The 25,166-nt window shown below is 37.1% G+C and overlaps 1 protein-coding gene across 2 annotated transcripts; it reads right to left on the reverse strand.

The window, feature by feature from the left end:
- Positions 1-10,036: 10,036 nt before the first annotated feature.
- LOC129271701 (probable G-protein coupled receptor 21) lies at positions 10,037-23,679 on the reverse strand. Of its 2 annotated transcripts, none has more exons than XM_064106769.1 (2): positions 23,592-23,679; positions 10,037-13,161 (listed from the first exon to the last, which is right to left on the reverse strand). In XM_064106769.1, exon 2 carries the CDS (start codon positions 12,502-12,504, stop codon positions 11,392-11,394), a length of 1,113 nt encoding a protein of 370 aa, XP_063962839.1. In that variant the 5' UTR covers positions 12,505-13,161; positions 23,592-23,679; the 3' UTR covers positions 10,037-11,391. The 2 variants fall into 2 exon arrangements, with proteins under 2 accessions (XP_063962839.1, XP_063962838.1); XM_064106768.1 differs by lacking the exon at positions 23,592-23,679 and adding an exon at positions 19,117-19,205.
- Positions 23,680-25,166: the final 1,487 nt, after the last annotated feature.

Below are 25,166 nucleotides of genomic sequence, written 5' to 3' on the forward strand. Positions count from 1 at the left end.
CCGTTTTTTCTTATTTTCCCGGTTAACTCCGCCAAGTGGGGCAGCTTGCCCCCCCCCTGCCCCTAGTCTGCAGGCACAGACCCTGATTGGAACTTTGATTAATATTAAGTGTGCCTCCACGCAAAGACTAGCACATACAAAACTTGCTGTTCCAATACCTGAGCGAGAGAGCCTTCAGTACACAAGGCATGAGTAGGCTGCACATTCAGACCCTTAACTCGAGTGAAGGGTTTGCCCAGCAGACTACCCTGCCCCCCCCCCCGCCTGTTACGCCACTGATGACCTAAGCATTTCAAATTATCAAGGATATTTTACAATTTCACCGCCACGTATCTCGGCTCTTTTCGGACTTTTTTTAGCACCGAGAAGGGCGGTCATCCCTTGCAGCGTCGCACAGTAGGCCGGGGCGAAACAAAAGTGCGCCAAAAGTCATTTTGGGCAATTTCAGATTTTTAATTTTGGTCATGCCTAGCTGAAAGACAACAATTTGAAGTATACTTCAGCAAAATATTTCATTTCTGGGATGTGCATAAAGGTTGTTCATTTCCTATCTCAAATCGTAAAATGTGACATTTTGCGAAATGCCGCGTATAGCCTATGGCAACCTAGTTAAAAAACAGGCCATTCACATGAGGTTTTCCATGTATGAATCTGAAATGGTTCCCACATAATCCTGAAATATTCTTTTTTCGTGTGAAAGGTTTCAAACTAGAAAAAAAAGACACCTTTCATGTGGTTTATAGGATATTTAATCCTCGAAATAGGCTGATAATAAAAAGGGCTGATAATCCACCTTTTTTTTGCATTTACATTAGACATGTTTGGATTTCCGTCTAAATTCTAGCAGCATCATTTTTTCCGATGTCTAAGCTTTAAGTTGATACCAAATTTAGCTTCCCGTTTTTGCCCGGTTTGTATGTTAGAGCCGATTTTACTTGACACATCACCCCAAAACGGCAATTTTTACACCGCGCAGTCATCGCAGCGCACCGTATATGGGGAGTACATTGCCGTTCATTTTTGCACGGCGAGGTCGATTCGCCTTTAATGTCATGAAAATGACATGAATTCCGGGCATTATGTAAACAAAATGAAGGTTGATATCGCATATGGGCTACCCATCCCCTTTTTACAATAAGCCCGCTCCAAGGCCCCCGTTTTTTGTCTCGCCCGCGGCACATACCCACTTCCTTTTTGGTCGAGTGCCCCCCCCCCCCGGGCCCATCCCTCTTCCAGTGATGAAAGTTACTTGTAGAATCATGTCATCCAAAAACCCTTCTCATAGTGATACATTCGTGGTTTTATATATTCTGCGTTTTATCCAAGTCTACACAGCTTGAAAAAGCACGGTAAATATTTTCAGATTTTAGATAATTTTTTTATTTAATTATCATTTTGATGCAATAAAATTATTTTCAGGATCTCATACACACTTTTAGGCATGTGAGAAGCATAAACCAACATTCACTCAGGTCAATCTTAAAGTAGCACATAACACAAGTTTATATACTACACATTGTTTGGCGTAATTTGTCTTTTCACAGATAGCCAATCAAAATGTTGTATCAAGGTGACGTCATATTGGCTTTACATTATGTTCAGTGGATTCTACGCCAAAAATTACCCCTAACCAAAATGTGAAAGTAAAAATTTAACACGGAATAAGTTTTGGCGTACTAGCTTTCAACTCATTCTCGCCCACTGTGCGTCGCCCGTGATGGGTGTCTCCTTCAGTCATAATAGATGCCATGACATTTACTCCGGCGACAATTACTCATCCGATGGAAAATCTGCACGTCAAGCCGAACGTAAAATCTAATTTCCAAAACTGAATCAACCCTAATCCTTATCTTTACATTATTCTTAAGCAGAAACTTTATTACAACCCTAACTCTAACCTCATGCCCTCTTAAAATACCATCATTAAAAGGAAATCAAACCGTGGTAGAAAAATGGTGCGCATGAGAGCTAAAAAGGAAAAGAAATTGTAATAGTTTGAAAGAAATCGGCCAAGGAATAATATATATATATATATATATATATATATATATATATATATATATATATATATATATATATATATGTGTGTGTGTGTGTGTGTGTGTGCGTGTGGGTGTGTATGTGTGTGTGAAGTTATTCATGTACAACAGCTATGGCAACTCTTTTATTTTAAATAGTGTAAAGAAATTCTCTTCATCAATTTCTTTACAATATATATATATATATACATATATTTATATATGTAAATATATTTATCTGACTTAATTGCAGTATTAATCATATCCTACATCCCGCCCTGGCAAGAGGCAAAAATCAACAAAGATAATAGATGATGTGATGCAAATCTCAAAATCATGTGGCGTATATCTACACATCGTTTCATGAACTTTACTTTATTTAACAAATGTACGTACAAAGTGAATACAAATTAATATAAAGTAAAACCATATTGAAGCCAAGGCACGTTAAAATGAGCTGCTTTACGTATAAGACAATTAAAATACTTGGCAAAAATTTACCAAAATAATGAATTACCAATAATATCAAATATACAAGAAATTATACCGTAAATAGGCACATATACACGATTATCTATTCAACTTTTCTATCACAGGCATACACACTTTCTGTCTTGATAGACCAGGAGCAAGGACCTATGAAATATGAGTTCGTTCATCCCACACCACAAAAAAAAGGTTTGACACCATATGTAGTAGTTAGTATGGACCCTCAGGATCACTGCTAGGTAGGTAGTAGTTTTTACATGTGGTATCGCTTTTTGTCTACAATCGAATTTAAAGAGCAATGTAAAAAAAGGATAAAAAATGAAGACAACAATCAATAACTTTTAAGGGAAGGTGAAAGTAAGTTGCCATATTTCCGCTTTTATTTCTCATAAATACGTCATTGATGTATCGCAAAGTGGCTGGGTGATAACATTTAAAAGTGAAATTAGGATATCAAACATTCAAAATAGGAATACACTCATGGCCAAGATCTATTTCCAACTCAAGTAGATAAGAAAAAATATGAGACGATAAAGTGATTTTGTGTGTTTAAATATGTGTCGCACTAAACACCTACAGTGGGATAAAATATGCGTTATTCATAAGAAAATTAAGTTTTTTTAACATTACAGATATGTTTTAGTTACACTTTGGGCTCAGGGGCGTAACAGGAGTCGGTGGCCAGGGAGCAAGGGCAAAACAAATCCCGGTCATATCATGGTATGAACATGCAATGGCATAATAAGTCAAACAAAATTGAGGGGCGAAATATGGCGTATCAGCAAAAATCTATTTTAAAGAAGAGTTGCGAAAAAATTCAATTATGATATAAATTTTGGCATAATTTTCAGAAAATTATATGATATTTCAATCCTTTCTCTTTTCATTTCTTTCCTCTACTCATTTTTTTCTTGGTCTGTACGCCACTGCGAAGAACGGTATTTCTTTATTGTGCGCGAGTATAAGGGCGAAGCTCAAAACGGTAGTATGATGAGTAAATAAAAGAGGGGGGGCACTGTAAGGCGCGTGTGGCCAAAAGTTGCTTGGCATTATAAGTCCAAAGCCAGCAAAGCGAGAGAGAAAATATCACCCTGTCATGAGAATCTCACGTCGAGATAGATTTCGACATGTTAAAATCGGAAAATATCATATCTTTTTTTTTCTTCCTTTCATTCTTGTTCTTGGTTGTTCCGAAGCCCCGGAACCTCTTGATATTAAAGCAATTTTAAACTTTACAGATGGCCACTAATTTTTTTTCTATTAAACCGCGGGTATACATATATATATATTTATATATATATATATATATAGAGAGAGAGAGAGAGATTTTACACAACACATCAATTCAACGCAGTTGCGAAATAAACCAAACGTTTTAAGGGGCACACCATAGCCAAGTTGGGGAAATTTGTAACAAAGCGAGCGAAGTGATCCAGAAAAAACGTGTTCTTTTGAAATGAAATCCTAATTATGTAATACATTTTTACATTATATTAAGCAAATAACATATCATATTCCATTGTTTTCCATTCGTTTCATTTCGTTGATTTTTTATTTCCCCTTGGCTGTGGAACCATCCCCTGTACGCCAGTGCTTTAAGGAAGGGTCCGTTATACATGTAATGCCCTATGAAGGTTATTCTTGAAGAGCCCCTACTTCACGGGGTCTTGGGAGGGCCCCTTGTATAGCTTTGGAGATTTAGCCAAAGTAAACATTAAAGGACAAGTCCACCCCAACAAAAAGTTGATTTGAATAAACAGAGAAAAATCCAACAAGCTTTAGCACTGAAAATTTCATCAAAATCGGATGTAAAATAAGAAAGTTATGACATTTTAAAGTTTCGCTTAATTTCACAAAACAGTTATATGCACATCCTGGCTGGTATGCAAATGAGGAGACTATGATGTCATCCACTCACTATTTCTTTTATATTTTATTATATGAAATATGAAATATTCTAATTTTCTCCTCATTGTCAAGTGATTCAACGATTAATTCCTCCCAGAACATGTGGAATTAGCATTGTTTAATACTATATGGTTCAGTCAAGTTGGTCCTTATTGTCAACTCTATAAAAGGGAAATATTGTATAATTCAAACAATAAGAAAACTAAAGAAATAGTGAGAGATGGACATCATCGACTGACTCACCTAGTTGTGCATATCGCTGTTTTGTGAAAAATAAGCGAAACTTTAAAATGCCATAACTTTCTTATTTTACATCCGATTTTGATGAAATTTTCAGCACTATGCTAGTTTAATTTTTCTCTATTCATTCAAGTCAACATTTACCTGGGGTGGACTTGACCTTTAAGATACTTTTTACGGTAACTCTTGCGAACACAAGGCCTTATTTACTGTAGATAGGGACATATATTATAACGTAATTGTTAGGGAGATATTTTTATGCCTATACTTTGATTAAGGACTTTTTTGTCCAGATTGCAACAATTTTTGCATCAAATTGAGCAAGCATAATAGACTTCATACACAAAGTTATATGCCACTTCACCGTTCTTTATTTTCAATCCTTGGCAGCCTGGTCGTGTCATTAAGTTTTTCTCTCTTCTCTCTTTTTTTGTCCCTTTTCTTCATTTTTGAAAAGCTCTTGGCTCATTTCTTCCTAAGATTTCCCGCTTTTGTTTGCCATATTGTCATATTTTGATATATTTCCCTCTCTTACTAATTAGGCTAATGTATTAGTTTTTCTCACATGTTCTTTTTTCCTTCCTTTTCCCGCTTTCCTTCCGCCTTCCGTTTTTCCCTTTCTTTTTCCCCCCTTTCCTCTTTTCTCATTTTTTGTCCATTTCTTTTTTCCCCTTTTTTCCTTTTCCGTTTTTTCCCCGGTGAAATCAGCCAAGGGGAGCCTGCCCCCCGCCTGTAACGCCACTGTATGGGCTACTATTTACGATCTGTAGTGCCGTTAGTTTGGGATCCAACGCTGCATAAATGTGAAAAAGATGAAGTTGAAAGAAAAGGAAAGGAAATAGATGCAATATGATGTTGTTTTTGTAATAAAAAGCGTCATTTTTAGCTCGCTCGCTTCAGTCACTCGTAGCTCTTTAGAAATTATACCCCACACTACTTGTCTGGCCCCCTTTTTTGGGAGGGGGCTACCTATGCCACTGGCAATGAATTTGGTTTGGATCAGATTATATCGCCAGTAACCAAGAAATTCCAATCGATTCATGCAGCGTTGGATCCCAAACTAACGGCACTACAACATTGTGAATAGTAGCACACAAGGCAGTTAAAACGCATCTGAAATGTTTGAAATTATTGCCGAAATATTCATTTAGTTATGAATAATGCATATTTAATCCAACTGTATTTTCAATGAGCGTCACATGTTTAACAACACAAAATAATTTTATCGTCTCAATTTTTTCATATCTACTTGAGATGGAAATGGACATTGGCCATGAGTGTATTCCTGTTTTGAATGTTTAATATCTAAATTTCACTTTTAAATGTATAGTTGCAGTAACGTTAGAGACTTAGAGCTATCACCCAGTGACATTGCAATACATCAATGCGGTATATACAAGCGGAGATGTGGCAACTTACATTTCTCCTTAAAACCATAAAAAGTTTTTATTTCTTTTAGAGATTGTTCTTTGGTCCAGATGTTGCGATCATCAATTGATAAAAAGTGGCCCATGATTTCCACGTTATAAACCATAATTTAATTATAAGTACAGGGGTTTACATATAGCTAATTAAATGCGTATTAGCACTATTCTTTAATCTATCCATGTTGGGAGCTAAAGGGAATGTGTTGACGGGAAGTGAATTCCACAGCAGACCCGTCCTTGGTATATTGATAAATAGAAGTGTTTGATATCGGGACAGTGACTCTGTACTGGTGGGCAGCTGCAGTAGAGCGCGTCAAACGGATATTAAGGGCCAAGGGGGTGGGGGAATTCCAGACAACTCAAGAAATTGTTTCAGGAAGAAGTGGCGGTAGAAGGTACAGAGAGATGCAACATTTCTCTGGTGCTCGAGTGGATAAAGCCCAACCTTTGAAGGGTCTTCAATTCTTAGGAGGCGGAGTGATTTTCGCTATAACATATCAAGAATTGTGAGTACACTAGTATCAGCTCCAGCCCATAATGGACATGCATATTCCATGAAGGGTCTAATATAAGCTTTGTAGCTTGTGAATAGAAGATCTCTTGAGCGGCTCAGGATGAACAACCTCTTTGCAACCTTTTTGGTAAGGCATGTGACGTAGGGAGCCAAGGTCAAAGTTTTGGCGATGGTGACACCAAGTAGGTTGATGTTCATTGTTGGTTTTAGGGCTGAGTTCATAAAGTAGAGAGGAGGGTGGTTCTGGTTTCGCTTCCTGCTGATGATCATCTCTTCTGTCTTGCTAACATTGAAGGTGATGCATCAATCTGTTGCACATTTCTCAATTATCAGCAAGTCACGTTGAAGACTCTCAGCACAGATGGTTCTGTTGCGAGAATTTTTGATCAAAATATGTAGGGTTGAATCATCAGCAAAGAGGTGAATACCGTTTTTTACTTGGGAAGTCAGATCGTCGATGAACATAAGAAAGAGTAGGGGCCCTAACACACTTCCCTGTGGCACTCCAGCAGTGATGGTCTTGGATGTTGAAGTGAAACCATCTAGAACAACAGCCTGCTGCCTGTGGGCTAAGAAAGTTGAAATCCATCCATATTATGTTGCCACAAATGCCAAAGGATGACAGTTTGGACAGAAGACCGAGATGCCAAACACGATCAAATACTTTACTTTTTACATCGTTCTTTAAATTCGACTGTAGACAAAAAGTGATATCACAATTTTAGATTACTACCTACCTAGCAGTGACCTAGACTATTGTACCTATTGTGCCAAACCTTTTCTGTGGTGTTGGTTGTAGTGTTGTACGATCTCCTTACATAGGGCCCCTTTGAGATTTTGCTTCCGGTTTATGACCACACGAATGTATATTATCCACTGCCATCCTCACGACAAATCAAGTCCAAATTTGAGTGCATGTTGAAAAATGAAATACGCAATCGAAGAAACTTTTCCTAAAAGAAATAGAAATGTCAAATTATATTGTTTTTAGAATGAATCTTGGCATGGCATATGTTCTGAAGGTGCAATTGTAATGGAAAAAAATATTCCCGTAATTTTTTAGCTTTTGCAAATCAAAACACTTCATCCAAAAGTTAATCCCAATTAAAATATATCATTGTCAAATTTCATAAATGGCATGGCCCTGGAAAGCGGGGGCCATGCCCCCAAAAAAACTTTCACTGGGGGTGCTGCATGTATTATTCTTCATAGGCAGCACCCCCTGAAATACTTGTAAGTGTTGAAAATTGAAAATGTCACCAAAACGACTAACATTTTGTAGTGAAAGCGCCCTCTTTTTTTTGCTTGTCAAATTTCTCGGGATCCCCGGTAAAAAAATCATTCTTAGGACCCTGCTATATATGATTACTAAACTTGAAACCTATCACTAAGGGGTGAACAAAAGACAAGCCAAGACCAAGTTTTAGTGCATGCTGTTGAAAATTAAACTACACAATCGAATAAAGTCTGTGTACAAGAGATTGAAATGTCAAATTCAATTGTTTTTTTATGAAGCTTGGCATGGCGTTTGTTTAGAAAGTGTAATTTTAATGAAAAAAAAATATATTTCCGCGACTTTCTATCTTTTACCAATCATAAAACTTCATCCAAAATTTAATCCCAATCAAAACATACTATTGTTGAATTTCACGTCAGTCACATTCTTTACGGTTAGTAATCTTAAAACCTATGGTTATAGGGGTGAACAAAGTTTTTCTTATTAATGTATGTTGTCTAAAAATGAATGCCGGAAAATTAGATGTAAATATGTAAATGAGGTCGATAGGCCTACTTACAAAAATCTAGTCCGGTCACGCAGTGGCGTACCGTGGGTCACGGCATTGGGGGCACCAGCAAAAATTATGAGTCACTTAGTGAGCGCGCGAAGCGCGCTCAGTTGCCAGGTGTACTGACCTAATAGAGATATTTAAAGGGGAATCCAACCCAGATGAAAACTTTTTTTATAAGGAAAAGAAAAATCGGACAAGTTGATAGGTGAAAGTTTGAACTATATTGGATAAACAACAAAAAAGTTATGAATTTTTAAAAGTTGTAAATATTGGTAATCACTATACCCGTGGAGACTTCAAATTGGCCGCATATGGGATGTCATAGTGATGTAAGGCAAGGACTACTCTTTCATGTACTCCAATACATATTATGGCTAAAATGTCATTTTTCCTGAAAGTTTTATTTCAAATTATATTTTTCTTTCATGAAGACATAAAACAATATACTACCTGGGTTATATTTAGATTACTGCCCCAGGGGAATGGGTACTTAGGAGAAAACCACAAATCCCTGATAATAAAGTACATGGCCTATGGGAAAGTAGTCCTTGCCTCTTGTCATATTTTACTTACCCAGTTGCCAATTTGAAATCTACATAGTATTAGTGATCTCAATTTTAAAACAGCTATAACTTTCTTATTGCTTGTCCGATTTCTTTCAAACTTTCACCATTCTGTTTAATATATTTTTCTCCTTCCCAACACAACATTTTATGGCCAAGGCTGGATTCCCCTCTAAGGACAGTGTCATTACACGGATGTGTATCTCATTGATCAAATAATGCGAGCGCGAAGCGCGAGCTTAAAAATTTTGATATTCAGACCTAAAAAGGGACATTATAATCAAATTTCTGTAATCATGATGCGTACCTGTCTCGCTAAACAATGCAAGCGCGAAGCGCGAGCTGAAATTTTTGTATATATTGACCCCAAACAGTGAGATTTTAAGGACTATATTTTAGGAATCCATTAAGAGTGTATATATCTTACCATAGTCATCTAATGCGAGGGCCAAGCCCTTGCTGATTTTGTTAGAATTACATCTAAATACATGAAGCACTTGTAGTCATTGTCGTCATGATTTATTAACATACGCATCTCACTAATTAAATATTGCGAGCGCGAAGCGCCAGTTGAAATTTTTTGATATTCAGATCAGAAAAGGGGACATTTTGAGGACTGATTCTAGCAATTCATGGCAAGCGGATGTATCTCACCAATCCACTAATGCGAACGTAAGCACGGACAGGAAATGTTTTATATTAAGACCTTAAAATGGGGCAATCACTTTAAGTAGTCATGAAAAAGAAGCATACTATAATTGTACATAAAACAATAATATAACTCGAAGTGCGAGGAAATATATTTGGTGTATTTTGACTTGAAAACGGGATGTTTTAGTACAACATGAGTATATATCTTGTTAAACAGACAATGCGAGTACCAGGAACAATGAAAACATATAGGCCCTGAGCAAATTGTGTTTCATAAAGTTAAGAAAAATTGTTTCTTATGTAATATAACATAACATAATTATAATATAATGTAACATTATAATGAACAATAATTTCTTCTTTCCCACTACGTTTCTCTTCCTCTCTCCCTCTTTTTCTCCTGTTCCCCGTTTTTTTTTTTTTTTTTTTTTTTTTTGGTCAGCCGATTGGGGGGGGGGGGGCACGTGTCCCCATCCCCCCTCCCCCGTAGTTACGCCACTGTGGTCACGTATACTTGAGTACAGGAGAATTAAAAATCCACAAACGCGCTGTGTCAAGTTGGTCAAAATGAAAAAAGTGAAATGCCTCAAACAAGCATGGCTAAACATCAAATCCTCTCACCAATCTGCAAAATATGAAAGATAAAACTTGACGAAATGTCACGCGATTCATAATGGCATGGATGTTTTGCATGTAAAAGTGAGCAGTAAATGTGCATTGGTGTATACTAAAAATAATAGTCAAGAGAATCTTCAGATCAATTTCTGGACGGCTGACGTAGGCTATATAGGTTGAAATCATAGGTTGATCATTTTTATATTAAGAAGTCATTTATTCTGAGATTAAGATCAGTAAATCTTTCAAAAAGTAATATTTTTACCAACTATATTAATTCATTTATTCCTGTTGTTTAATGTAGGAGTTAACTACCATGTTCTCATTTATGTCGCTTTTAAGACAGAAAGTGACAGTTCTTAAACTCGCCCTTCCTTCGCAACAAGGTAAAAATATAGAATGATTTAAACGTCCATAGGCCAAGATGGTGATCTTGATAATATTCATAACCTATGAATTTATCTTGATAAAAATAAACTTTATAGCACAGAAAGAAAAAAATAGAACAGTGCCACTGAGTCTTATATTGTACAAGATATCGTTATACGTTCAAGGGGTTCGGTGTCAAGGGCATGCTTCTACCAGGACTAGTGCTTTTTTAATTTTTTAATTTATATTTGACTATTTCATTTCTATATAGGCCTTCATTTCTTTCAACATACAAATCAGAATAAAAAATAAAAGTACAAAATCAATCATAAAAAGCGCTTACACTTGAAAATTGGTAATGACAAGCAATATACAATAAACAAACACAATAGATAAACCAAACCTTAAAAAAAACGTGAATAGTTGTACATGTACATATGCTTGGAGAAAAAAAAACTAAAAAGAGACCAGCTAAGAAGCGAGGATTGTATGACGCTGGTCCAACGAACTGTACATTTACATCAAAGGAACGTAAATGGAGTATAAGCAGTATTTGATTTCATGGATGATAAATGCATGGCCATGTATGATAAAATAACTGAACAAAGCTGAAGTGGATGAGTGCAATGCAAGTACACGTATGACAGGGGGAGTGTAAAGAATTAGGACACTACATGCTCTCAAACAAGGAATTGTAGTTCTAAAACTTCGTTCTGAAATAATAGCACACATTTAATTACTCCTTGCCACCAGAGGCAAAGATCGGGACATAGGTTTGAGATTGGAGTTACAGAGAAATGTACATATTTATCCATCCGTCGCGGCTATTGTCGACTCAAAGCTGACATCAGACGTGGTACGACCAAATACCCGGATAAGTGTTTTGCCAAGGGCGCGTCGAAAGGTTGTGTTCAAAAGAGAATAAATCACTGTGTTCCACCAAGAATTGTTTATTAGGAGATAGGCAGCTGCGATCCTTAGAGAATGGGGGATCTGGACGTGGTGGGCGAAGTGAAGTGATGCCATGATGTTCCAAGGCATCACCAAGATGTAGAACGATATCGTAGCCATAACCACGGTCCAAAGACTCCTTATCTTGATGCGGTTAGCACGAACAGGTTGTGGTAAATACGGTATCATGTTGGACGGACCATCAGTGGAACTCGAGGTGCCACCCTGCATGTTTCCATTTTGTCGAAGTGAAGACTCGTTACCAAGACTCCTTGAATGACGAAGAGCTATACGCACGACGTTATAGTTGGCGAATGTCGAGATCGAAAGGCTACCGTAGAATATAAGGAGGATGACGACGAGCGATGGTCGAAAAGATATGCCGATTCCAACTGCTGAAAAGTCTGAAACGCACGTCCTTTTAGTGGACGTGAAATCGGCTCCAACATTGGTGAAAATGGCGTTGCCAATGGATATAAAGGCAAGAACGGAGAGAACGTATCGTGCGCGCACTGTCGTCATGATTGAAGTATACCGCAGCGGTTTAGTGATGGCTAGGTAACGGTCAACGGTTGCAAATGCCATTGTTAGAGCTGATTGGTTCAGACATCCCGTGCAGGCCATTGTTCGTATTATACAGGTCACTGTGTTCTGTAGTTGCGGAGCGCAGGAAAACAGGAAGCTGAAGAAGCAACAGAACAAACCCGTGAGAAGATCGGTAACGGCTAGTGCCTGGAATATAAGGCGAGGGATCTCTTCAAAACAGGACGGCTTCAGATGAAGAACCATTAGCGTTAGAGTGTTCGATGTAATAATGAGAAAAGTAGAACACGCAAAAGCGATCGCCTGTGCAACATTGGGCTGCAAAGGTCCAAGGATAATTTGAGAAGATGGCGTTGATGCTGAGGAATTCAAGCTAGCGTCCCCATAAAAAAAGTACTCGGAGTCATTCACCGTCGAAGACTCCATCGCACTGATTATGCTGGCATGTTCACCGAAAAATCACGCAAAACTATTTTTCATTAGCATCTGAAATATAGGCCTACATAGAAAATACGAGTAAAAAAAATTACTCATTCTATAACTTTATTTTTCTCCCCGGACGTAGACTGAGCTTAATTGTAAAGTCATTTGGTTGTGAGAAAGGAAACAACGGGTTTTCCCCATAGTCGTATATCAACGAGGATTTTTGCCTTTATGCGGAACTAATCTCCCCTTCACTGACAGAAAAGCACATATCATTGATCCTGCTCATCTATAGGTATTTATCCAACTTGTCGATTTTTCTTTACACCATTTGATCATTACCATCAGCTGTATACAGAAGAGAATGAATACCTGTGTGTCTTCCGGTCACTTCTTCTCTGGAAATTACAGACGATGCAACTACAAGGGCACACTCGAGAGTTGTTCATGCCAAGATTAAGATGATACCAGACTGATTATCATTTTATCAACCATGTTTGCAAAGGCTGTGAAGCAAACTGATGAGATCGTATTGATAAGCCATAAATAGTCGAAAAGGCCTTCGAGAAGGATACTTTCCGAATGATTAGTATCCGAATACAAGTGTTCATTTATTTGATCATGTTGATGCAATCGACTCTGGGTTGGGTTACTTTAAGGCTGCAATATAAACAGAAAGAAAAGAGTTCATGTTTTTTTAAATATAAATTAAAGGTTGTATAACAGTAAAATATTGATTGATAAGGGATACACACGAAGACATTTAATTTTATTCTGACTGGCGTAGTCAGTATATTGAGTGACGAATCTTGGATTCTGATATAGAGATTGGTAGGATTTTCACATGGTTATAGTACATAATAAGTGTTTAGCCTCTGTTTAAATAAAGTCTTTTAATACGTCTAATATTTGAAAATAACAAGAACCACTTTTACTTCTCCAAAACAAACTCTCAGATTTAAACCAACCCGACCTCCATACTCAGTAATTTTTTATTTCATTTTCATTTCAAACTTAGGTCGTATAAATATGTGCAATATCAGTAATGTAAAATAAATGACAATTATATTATATAACAGTTACATCACATCATAATAAAAAAATGATGATAATAACAGAAATGATAATAGAAGTAGTAATGATTTGATCTAACTTTTCTGTTTACGGTTGTTTTATTCACCTTGTATTTTCCTTTATATATATATATATATATTTATATATATTCATACCTTGGTCAGTTCAGTCTACTACCGTCGCGACGCGTCGGTTTCACGCTTTCGGCGATCTTCAGGCAGACTGATGATTTGATATTATTTCTGATCTTTTGTTGAGGCACTTTTTGCTATTGGTGATAATGATGTACTTCTCTTCTAGGCAGAGATTGCAGAGCCCACTAAAATTATCAGTCTGCCTGAAGATCGCCGAAAGCGTGAAACCGACGGTAGTAGACCGAACTGACCAAGGTATGAATATATATATATGCTCTGCCCCGGCATTGAGCACTTTTTGGAAACCTCAACCAATCCCATACCAAGTGGATATATATATATATATATATATCTAAACACACACACACCCATACACCGTTACATATATATATATGTCATCTTTTCGCAGATTTTTCTCATTTTACTCCTGATGACATTAATTAATTAATTAATAGAGGATTTGTATAGCGCACGTATCCACCTTGCTAGGTTGCTATGATTTTATCGAGCGGACTGATCGACTTCATTAAAGAAAAACAATTAAAAAAGAAAAGGTTCTATTCATTATTTCAAGATATTCATACAGGCGCTTAAACTATAGATGTATTGGTTCACTTATATTATAGAGTCAGAAAGTCAACATGTAAGAAAACAGATGAGTTGATCAGAAAAGAAAAATAAACAGAGGAGGATGCTCAATTGTAAATTTGCTCTCTCAGCCAATTTGATGCTATGTAAGCTGAATTATGATTTTCCAGCAAAAATCACTTCGAAAATTACGCCATCACACGCTTTTATGTTTCCAGATCTACACCCATTTTTTCTACAGAAATTATTCATAGGCCTATCCTCACTGAATTAAACTTTGGTGCTACTACGATTCTTGAAATGTTCGATATTTCCATAGAATCATGCAAAGGAATAACAAAAAATGCAAGTATAGCTGATCCAACGTCCCCAAAATACTTCCAACCTTTTTGCTGACATTTCAAATATATTCATTTTGATCTTCCCTTTAACCGGTCATGTAAGCCGTGTAATTAATGGGGCATGCTTCATTATTGGTCAAAATCACGGTTACTGTTAAATTTAGATTAAATAATTGAGTGACAATCAGTAATTATATGAGCCGCAGAGCCTAATAACCGTATTTCGTAATCATGCGTAACTTTCGCCACTTCAGCATCATAATGTGCAGGGGCGAATCCAGGATTTTAAAAAAGGAGGGGGGAGGTCGTTACATTCAAAGGGGGGGGGGTGCACAATTCGGTTTTATTGGCATTCTTACATTACAAATTTTAATTTTGCTTCTACAGGGGGGGGGGCACGGCCGGCTGTGCCCTCCTCCCTGGATCCGCCAGTGATAATGTGAGTATATGACGAACGAATAAAATATCTTTCATGTCCAACATTTAAGATTTGAAGATTTTTTTGGAAGTTGAATAGGCCAAGTGCACCTTGCATCCCCGTTTCCAAGGGTCTTTTAAATGCAATTGATTTACAAATTTCTTACTGTAGGTCTTACATACGCAAGTAAGTAACCAACCAAGTGAGCAAGTACAAAGTATGATAGTTCCACATCAATACCAATAGCAAATGAATATTATCATCATGGTCATCAGGACCATGTTCCTTCAGTAAACTTAACGACATGAAATTTTGGGTCATGTGTTGTAGGCCTACATCATTACATCATAATGCAGTGGATCGCAAAATCATGCACAAATTTACAAATTGCTTTCTGGAACATCCTCGTTGATAAAAAACGAATCATAAAGCCTAATGAAAGTGATTTAAACTAGAAATCAAATCATTATGGAAATGGAGAACAAAATCAATTCTATCCAAGATTTAGAATTTCTCCTTCAATGAGCATCCTTTTTTCTAATTTTGCGTTGCGCCCTGAACACGGTAATAAACTCTTAAAAGTCAAGCACATTGTTCAACCCCACTTGATTATGGCTGTCTCATTTCACAATTCTATGTTGATCGTTTTTTAGAATTGCCTTAAAAACAAGTCTCCCTGGAATAAAAGAATAGAGTACTCACTTTTAGTACTTTCCTTTTGTTGTTGCTGGTGAATAAAGAATCATGTCGACGCATCAGCTTTGTAACGGTGTATGGGTGTGTGTTTAGATATATATATATATATATATATATATATATATATATATATATATATATCTAAACACATATGCACACACACCCATACACCGTTACATATATATGTCATCTTTTCGCAGATTTTTCTCATTTTACTCCTGATGAAATTAATTAAAGGATTTGTATAGCGCACGTATCCACCTTGCTAGGTGCTCAAGGCGCTCCTATATTATTACCCCGGCTAAGCTAGTCTACCGATTCTGGTGCACACAGCTATTTGAGGAATTACTTCCTGTCGGTACCCATTTACCTCACCTGGGTCGAGTGCAGCACAGTGTGTATACATTTCTTGCGCGAAGGCTAGGATTCGGACCCACGACCCTCTGTTTGAAAGGCTACAGTCTGAACCACTAGACCACGACGCGCCCATTGATGTTTATTGCATGCTTACTGCTTCTTTATTAGAATCCAATATAGAAAAGTATGTAATTAAAAAGCTATTTTCCATATACCGATCCATTCTCCATTTACCGCATACTAGCATTGAATATCGGGGAGGTCAAGATGTCGATTAGATTTCTAATCTAAATTATGTTCAAGAATATGGAAATTCCTCTTTTTCAATACCTTCATTTAAATTTCTTTCCAAATTCCATGCCAATCATACATTGCTGCGTCAGCACTGTCGTCAACTGGTCAAGGGAAGATTGTATTGGGGAACAGGAAAGATCCAGGCGCCTATTGAGCATAACATCTATTTCATGGGCCCAATTGTCTTTGGACTCTGCTTGTGCATATGGACCTATGCATTTCTTTGTCAGTTGATGCTGGATAAGCTATTGAGATTGGTATTAATGTTCCATCAATAGGCTTTATTTTCCTTGCTCTTGAAAATGATTTATCGAGCGGACTGATCGACTTCATTACAGAAAAATAATTAAAAAAGAAAAGGTTCTATTCATTATTTCAAGATATTCATACAGGCGCTTAAACTATAGATGTATTGGTTCACTTATATTATAGTGTCAGAAAGTCAACATGTAAGAAAACAATAGATGAGTTGATCGGAAAAGAAAAATAATCAGAGGAGGATGCTCAATTGCAAATTTGCTCTCTCAGCCAATTTGATGCTATGTAAGCTGAATTATGATTTTCCAGCGAAAATCACTTCGAAAATTACGCCATCACACGCTTTTATGTTTCCAGATCTATACCCGTTTTTTCTACAGTAATTATTCATAGGCCTATCCTCACTGAATTAACATTTGGTGCTACTACGATTCTTGAAATGTTCGATATTTCCATAGAATCATGCAAAGGAATAACATAAATTGCAAGTATAGCTGATCCAACGTCTCCAAAATACTTCCATCCTTTTTTGCTGACATTTCAAATATGTTCATTTTGATCTTCCCTTTAACCGGTCATGTAAGCCGTGTCATTAATGGGGCATGCTTCATTATTGATCAGAATCACGGTTACTGTTAAATTTGGATTAAATAATTGAGTGACAATCAGTAATTATATGAGCCGCAGAGCCTAATAACCGTATTTCGTAATCATGCGTAACTTTCGCCACTTCAGTATCATACATCATAATGTGCAGGGGCGAATCCAGGATTTTCAAAAAAGGAGGGGGGGGAGTACATTTTTCTGAGGAAAAATTTGACAAGCAAACAAAAAACAAAAAACAAAACAGTTTTTAACCAAAAATTAATGATATTTCGTTCCCGAAAAAACTTGACAAGTCCAAAAAACTTTACATTCAAAGGGGGGGGGGGGGGGCAAAATTCGGTTTTATTGGCATTTTTACATTACAAATTTTAATTTTGCTTCTCAAGGGGGGGGGGCACGGCCGGCTGTGCCCTCCTCCCTGGATCTGCCAGTGATAATGTGAGTATATGACGAACGAATAAAATATCTTTCATGTCCAACATTTAAGATTTGAAGATTTTTTTGGAAGTTGAATAGGCCAAGTGCACCTTGCATCCCCGTTTCCAAGGGTCTTTTAAATGCAATTGATAATTATCACCGAATTAACAATCCCATTTGAAACCAACATCGAAGATGCACACCAAAGGAAAAGCACAAAGTACGAGTCAATCGTTAGGGATATCAAAGACAAGGGGTACATGGTGTCATTCTACGCCGTAGAAATCGGGGCAAGGGGCCTAGTAGACCGGAATAATAAACACCGCCTTAAAAAACTCCTCAGAACAACAAGCTCGAAAGTCCGACCAACCGAATTTTTCCATACCCTTTCTAAACTCGCCATACTCTCCTCTTTTTCGATATTCTACGCAAGAAAAGAGCGAACCTGGGGGGTGGTACGTCACTTGGACCCGTAACTATCCCCAAGGGCCCAAGATAATTTTCTTAACTATGTCTTCTGCGTAAGGCAAATGTACTTTACTAATATTACTTTCATAAATTTGTGATGTCAGTAGCTAATTATATTAATTTTAATACACAAAAACTTATAATGTAGTTGATTAATTCCATTTACACATCCAGCTCTGATTTAGAAGACTGATTGAGTGTTTTTTTTTTACAACGTGATATCAACGACAGCTTTAACTAATTATTTTCCTGCATTTATGTTACCCTAAATAATTATCTATATTGGTATATATACGTATTACTTGTCTTGTAATCCATGTACTGACCTGCCATTTGTTTGGAATGGAAACGATGGACCTGGTCTCTTTATGTATATATTGTATATCAGTGTCTTTGAACTTGAATAAAGTCATGATGAAACAACAAATTTCTTACTGTAGGTCTTACATACGCAAGTAAGTAACCAACCAAGTGAGCAAGTACAAAGTATGATAGTTCCACATCAATACCAATAGCAAATGAATATTATCATCATGGTCATCAGGACCATGTTCCTTCAGTAAACTTAACGAAATGAAATTTTGGGTCATGTGTTGTACATCATTACATCATAATGCAGTGGATCGCAAAATCATGCACAAATTTACAAATTGCTTTCTGGAACATCCTCGTTGATAAAAAACGAATCATAAAGCCTAATGGAAGTGATTTAAACTAGAAATCAAATCATTATGGAAATGGAGAACAAAATCAATTCTATCCAAGATTTAGAATTTCTCCTTCAATGAGCATCCCTTTTTCTAATTTTGCGTTGCGCCCTGAACACGGTAATAAACGTTTAAAAGTCAAGCACATTGTTCAACCCCACTTGATTATGGCTGTCTCATTTCACAATCCTATGTTGATCGTTTTTAAGAATTGCCTTAAAACAAGTCTCCCTGGAATAAAAGAATAGAGTACTCACTTTTAGTACTTTCCTTTTGTTGTTGCTGGTGAATAAAGAATCATGTCGACGCATCAGCTTCGTGTCATCATTTATAGTACAATAAAGGCGAGGGATCTCTGCCAATAGGTTATGAATATCACGAGTGAACATCACGCATGCGCATCTATTGTGAACGTTAATGTGTTTTGCGTGAAAAGTTTCATCCGCCATCATGTTACTGAAGAACGTGACTATAACAATTTCATTCCTTATATATACCTTTTATGATACCATTATATCTATTTTTCTCCAAGGTTTTTCTTTCAGCCATAATTCCAGCTCGATGAATGCGAAAGGATAGCGATTTTGAGCTGAAGAAATTGAGTATGTGCCTCAAGTCAAATTTTCGATTTGATAGAGGTTTGTATTCATGGGCGTTATTTCCTTTGATGAAATTCAAAGTGGAATTCGCAGTGTAAGCAAATATATCAATCAATAATTGTTCGAAAGGAAAATCACATTTCATTTCTTGATAAGAAAGACGATCAATGTTTCTAAATGAAACCCGCCCAGAAACGCAAAGTTATCATAATGATAGGCCTATATGTGATCTACACCGCATGGGGAATTGTTCGAAAAGTAATATAACCCGATTACAGAAATTGCAGAATAGATATGCTCGCTTGGTTTTGAATACAGATTATTCAACTTCACAATGTTCTTTGTTAACTACACTCGACTAGCAATCCGTTGAACAAAGGATTAAATACCAACAATGTATTCTAATTTACAAAATTTTGAATGATTCTGCACCAAAATACTTGAAACCATTATCTGTTATACGACCCATTGTTTTTAATACTAGACATTCCGCCCAAAATCGTCTACAAATACCATACCCTAAATCTGAATACAAAAAAAGATCCTTCTCATTCACTGCGAATTATATTTTCAATAAATTACCATTGTCCGTACAAAACTCTAAATCCCTAAATAACTTAAAAAAACTTTGCAAAACTTTCATTAACATGCTCTTACTTTACAACCTGGCCTAGTTTGGGAGGGAGGGGAGGGGGGCTATACCACGTGCAGCTACACTTAACTATGGTTTTTGTTCATATATTTGTGTTTTTGCTTATGTTTTCATTTTTTTTAATTATGATTTGTGTTATGTTATCTATTTCATTATATTCATTTTCTGTAATTTATTCATTTACTATGTATGTAAATGTATGTCCTGGGGATTGGTATAAATAGACTACGTTATCAGATAATTTTCGTCACTTGATAAAGAGTTGCAGCGGCACTCGAAAGCTCGTGAACTTGTAAGCTAGTGAACACTTTTTGCGAGAGTGATCACGAATTTCCTAGAAAGCTAGTGAACACTTTTTGCAAGAGTGGTCACGAATTTCCTTGTTGACCATAGTAGATTGCGAGACAAATAAATACCCTCTAGCGATTACTATGTATGTATTCTGATTTTCATTTATCATGTTTATGTTTCTTTTTATTCGTGGAGGGCTCCGTTGTAAAACAGTTTTGTAACTGAACCGGACTACCCTCCACTGTTCTTTTTATCGATTTTTGTTAAATAAAACATGAATAAATACACCAGAATTTGTCTCACATGACATCGCATCTTTTTAGTGTGTAGTTTCCATGGGTCAATCATTGTAAATTTCATGGTGCTTTAATTCAGTTTCATCTCTCATTCCTTCGTCATTTTCATTTTATCATAATGTTATATTAATTGATGACAGTGAAATTCTTGAGTTCCGATTTTTTTTCTTTTTAAGGACACTTCTTTCATACCTGCAATAGATCTCTTCAATGCTCTTCAAAATAAGTTTTATTATGTCATATTACATAATTATAAACATGGATTGTCATATGAAATCAAAATCTATGATATGATATATTTGATCTTTCAATTCTTTCATTTGAATTTTTTACAAATATTGAGGCATGTAAGGTATGATTAGAAACATAACGGGTGCAGTTGTAAGTCCATAGGCTAGGTGTATAAACTTGGGTTATAAACAACAACACAACACACACTCAAACTCACCCTCACACACATGCATCATCACCTAAACACATACACACACCCTCACTTACACCCCTAACCATAACCCTCTTTTTCACTCCCCACTCAAAAAGAGTGAAACAAAAACACGCTCGCTATCGCCCTCACACACACACACTTTGGTTTTTAACAAGTTCACACCTAGTTACCAATAATGCATGCATATAGCATTTCCATTTATTTGAAAGCAGGATAAAAGAGCATTGTAGATTAAATGCCTTGCTCGCCGGCATAGCTGCCGCGGCCGCGATCAACGCCCGGACTTTTTCATGTATAGCCAGGCGCCTTAGACCACTCGCCCACGGCACCTCCACACGCACACACACACGCACACACACACACCCACCTTAACCATAACGCACTTCTTTTAAGAGCTTAGAGACATGTTTTGTAATTAGCGCTATACAAATTATGTTAATTATTCCCTCACACGCCCAACCATAATCCTCTTTCTCACAAAAAATAAGAACATGGGAATATATGGCATTTCAAAGTCCCACCATGATCACTAATTATTATCAAAGCCACATTCTGTCCGCAAATGCGAAATATAATGATGACAAACAATATGTAAGCCTATATATCTTTTACACGTGGATAATTCCCAAGTGATGAACTTATAATGAACTATTTCGACCGCATCTACCATCAAATGCGAGAGGGAAAAATAATGACAAACAAAATTAATGACACGATGTATTAATTAATGACCCCCTCCCTCATTATCTTCTATTGCATAAATCTTCTCTCGTTCTCTCATCATAACCCTCTCCCTCGATCTCTTTGTCCCATTTCCCAACCCTCTCCTATCCCGCCAATCCCTCTTTCTCCCTCGATCACTCATACATTTTTTACTATATATCCTTATTGTGTATCCTCTTCTCTATCTCTCTCCTTCCTTCTCTTCTCTTGTCTCCCTGAAAATAATCACTAAACTAAGAAAAACATTACAGAAATACATTATACCACGGGTCAGGTATATATGGCCATATCCTTGCATCATCTTTCCATTTACTCCTGCTTTATTTTTCTTGACCTAAAATTCCTATCTATCATCGATTTTGTACTCAGAGCCAATTACTCTAATCGTAGCACTTGCACGAATCAGCTATATGGTGCTGATATTCCAACATTATGGAATGGTTTGCCATATGTAATAATTAAGATCCTGTCCATCAGTAGAAACGTTCAAACGTACTTAGACTAAGAACCTATATGTTCAATTAATTCCCATACATGCACATTCCTTTTCCCCTTATTTCTAAATTTGTTCTCAAGCATTTCATAAGCTCTTAATTGCAGCGCAGTATTATGCACATAATTTCTGCGCTATAAATCAGTATATTATTATTTATCATGTTATGGTGCTAAATACATTAAATCGAAGGTGAAATTGAATTATATATCAAAACCCCCAAATATGTGATAAACGTGACCTCGAATACGGTAAAATCGGGTCTAGAATGCAATCAGGTTCCTCAATATTCTTTTTCTTTTAATTTTCTTTCACGAAGGTATTGTTAAATAACGCAATGGTGCAAAGACCTCATACGATTTTTTTTTTATCTTCATTAGTTAGACACAGTGGCCCGTATTCTGAAGTCAGGTTTAATTAACTTAGACCATGGTCTAACTGTGCTAAAATTGTGGGAAGCCAAAAGGGTAAAAAAAAAATTAATTGTATGTTTTTTATGTTTACTGTGCTCTTTCCTGATTCATCAATGGTGAAGACAATCATCTATTTATACTTCATTGACAGTCATGAATGATTTGAGAACCAAATGAGCTGAAATATGATATCTCTTTACTGTTAGTGATTTATGTATCAATTGGCTATCCATACTTAAACCACAACTTTAAACCTGAGTTTAAGTTAAACCCGACTTCAGAATACGGGCCAGTGCGTTCATGTAATAGACTATGTGAAAATGTTATTCACACGGTTAATATGTTGAAATTCAACAGTGTGAATATATTATCACTGTGCATGGGCACACACCTCGACAGTGTGACTGTTCACAGCGTTTTCACATGGTCAATCATATGTGATTCACAATGTAAAAATGCTCAAATTATTCAGTGTGAAGGTGACTTCACATGTGTTAGCAGAAGATACAGAAAGATCTAAAATTCTGCAGATCGATATCAACGGGTCATCAGCAGCACACCAGGGATCACTGGTGTTTTGGCCATTCCAGTGCTGTACCGTACCACCCATCCCCCTGACCGACTGGCCAGTGCTATACGCTGGGATACCCTGGACAGCACCCCCGTTGACACTGAAGAGATGTGAATTGTACAGAAAGCAGTAAGATGCCTTCTGAACACCCCAAGCCGAGCCTGTCTCGGCTTCCAAACACATTCTCCTCACCCACTTCTCCCCCTCCTAATTACCACTGAACCCCAATACTCAAATCCACCTACTTACAGAAACTCCAACAAACCTCCTGCACCCAACCTCGACGGTGTATACCTCCGCTCCCCACCCATTCTGCTCACACTCCTGCTTCAGACTAGCATATCTATCCATTTTCTCTCCTTCGCCTCTTCTATCCTCGTCTCCCATGGCACCGCCAACTCGACCATCACAATTCTACGAACCTACCTAGCCACTAAAATCATATCCGGCCCCAGGGCTGTCACTACCACTACTTCCGGCAGTCCTATTCTGTACGGATCGGTGGCCTAAAATCTGCTATTGTCTGATCCTCCGACTCTTATCATCATGACCAACCTACCTATCCCAGCCTGTACTCCTCTACAACTGATGCCATATATTTATGAAGCCTTAGCTTTCCCGATCTACAAAAGAATGCCAAATCCGTCAACATTCATGGAACACCTAAACCACTTCCGGTAAAACAAGTTCAATCTTCTGCTGCATCCTCTCAACTCTGGAAACTGCCACGTCATACACCTGCAGTTGCCACATGATCTGTGGCAATAACCCATACTGCCAGCACCACACCTTCGCATTCCTAGGGATCAATGTCCTATCCACCTTCCTTAACCACTCTACCACTTTGTCATAGATCTGCATCCCTCGATGCCTGTCATTCAACTTATCTTCATACCGATGTCTCAAACTCTTCACCCCTTTCTCAGAAACCCGAAGTATATCCTGATCTCCACATTGAGAAAAGCTCTGTGGCACACACTTTGGGATACTGTGTTCTTTCCAGATGGTTGGTGGTGCAGGGGGGGGGGGACTCAGTATCGATTGTGCAAAATGCCATATATGAAATTGCTCAATAAAAAAAAATAATTAAAATGATCAATTTAATAAACGCATGATATCAAGAATATTATAGCGCTCCAAATATGATATTTTTGTCAAGATGCCCGTTATGACCTTGTAAGAAAATATTACATTAAGGGAAATTTATTTATAAAAGGGACAATTAATTTCCTTTGTATTCTAGTGTTTCATGAATGTGTTTTTCACTTAGTTTCTCATTGTTTCATGAAATGTGTTATGATTTCACTTAATTAATCAGAAACAAGATGAAGTCAATGGAATCCATTTAGTATAGAAATGAAAATATGTTTAGGAATATTTGTTGAATACACACTTTTGCATTGAGATTCCACATAAAATCAGGTTAAGACATGGTTAGTCAGTCAGGCAGAGTATCATGCTTCAAAACTACATACCTGGGCATCACATATTTGGTTTCAAATGTTACAAAAGGAACAAAGTCATGCAATATGCAGTTTAACTTGTCTGCAAGAACAGACTCACATTTGACACTATATAAAACCATGTCTAGAGTGAAGACTAGACTCCAGTCTCTCTCTGTGCCTTGGTAAAGCCAGCCACGGTACATAGTGAATATAGTCTCACTACTTCAGACTCATTATGCACTATGCAAAATTGCAAAAACCAAGGGTCTTTGCACGAAGACTGCGGTATAACCTAGCGATTTGGAATTGCCATGTGGACCATTAAAAAGGGGGTGGAGATGGGGTTGGGACCACCCCCCCCTTTAACTTTGTTGCAGTT

This window comes from Lytechinus pictus, chromosome 11 (genome assembly GCF_037042905.1).
Source record: "Lytechinus pictus isolate F3 Inbred chromosome 11, Lp3.0, whole genome shotgun sequence".
In the NCBI taxonomy this organism is placed as follows: domain Eukaryota; kingdom Metazoa; phylum Echinodermata; class Echinoidea; order Temnopleuroida; family Toxopneustidae; genus Lytechinus; species Lytechinus pictus.

Excerpts from the sequence above, each read along its gene's own strand:
- LOC129271701 (XM_064106769.1), bottom strand. The coding sequence starts at position 12,504 with ATGGAGTCTTCGACGGTGAATGACTCCGAGTACTTTTTTTATGGGGAC.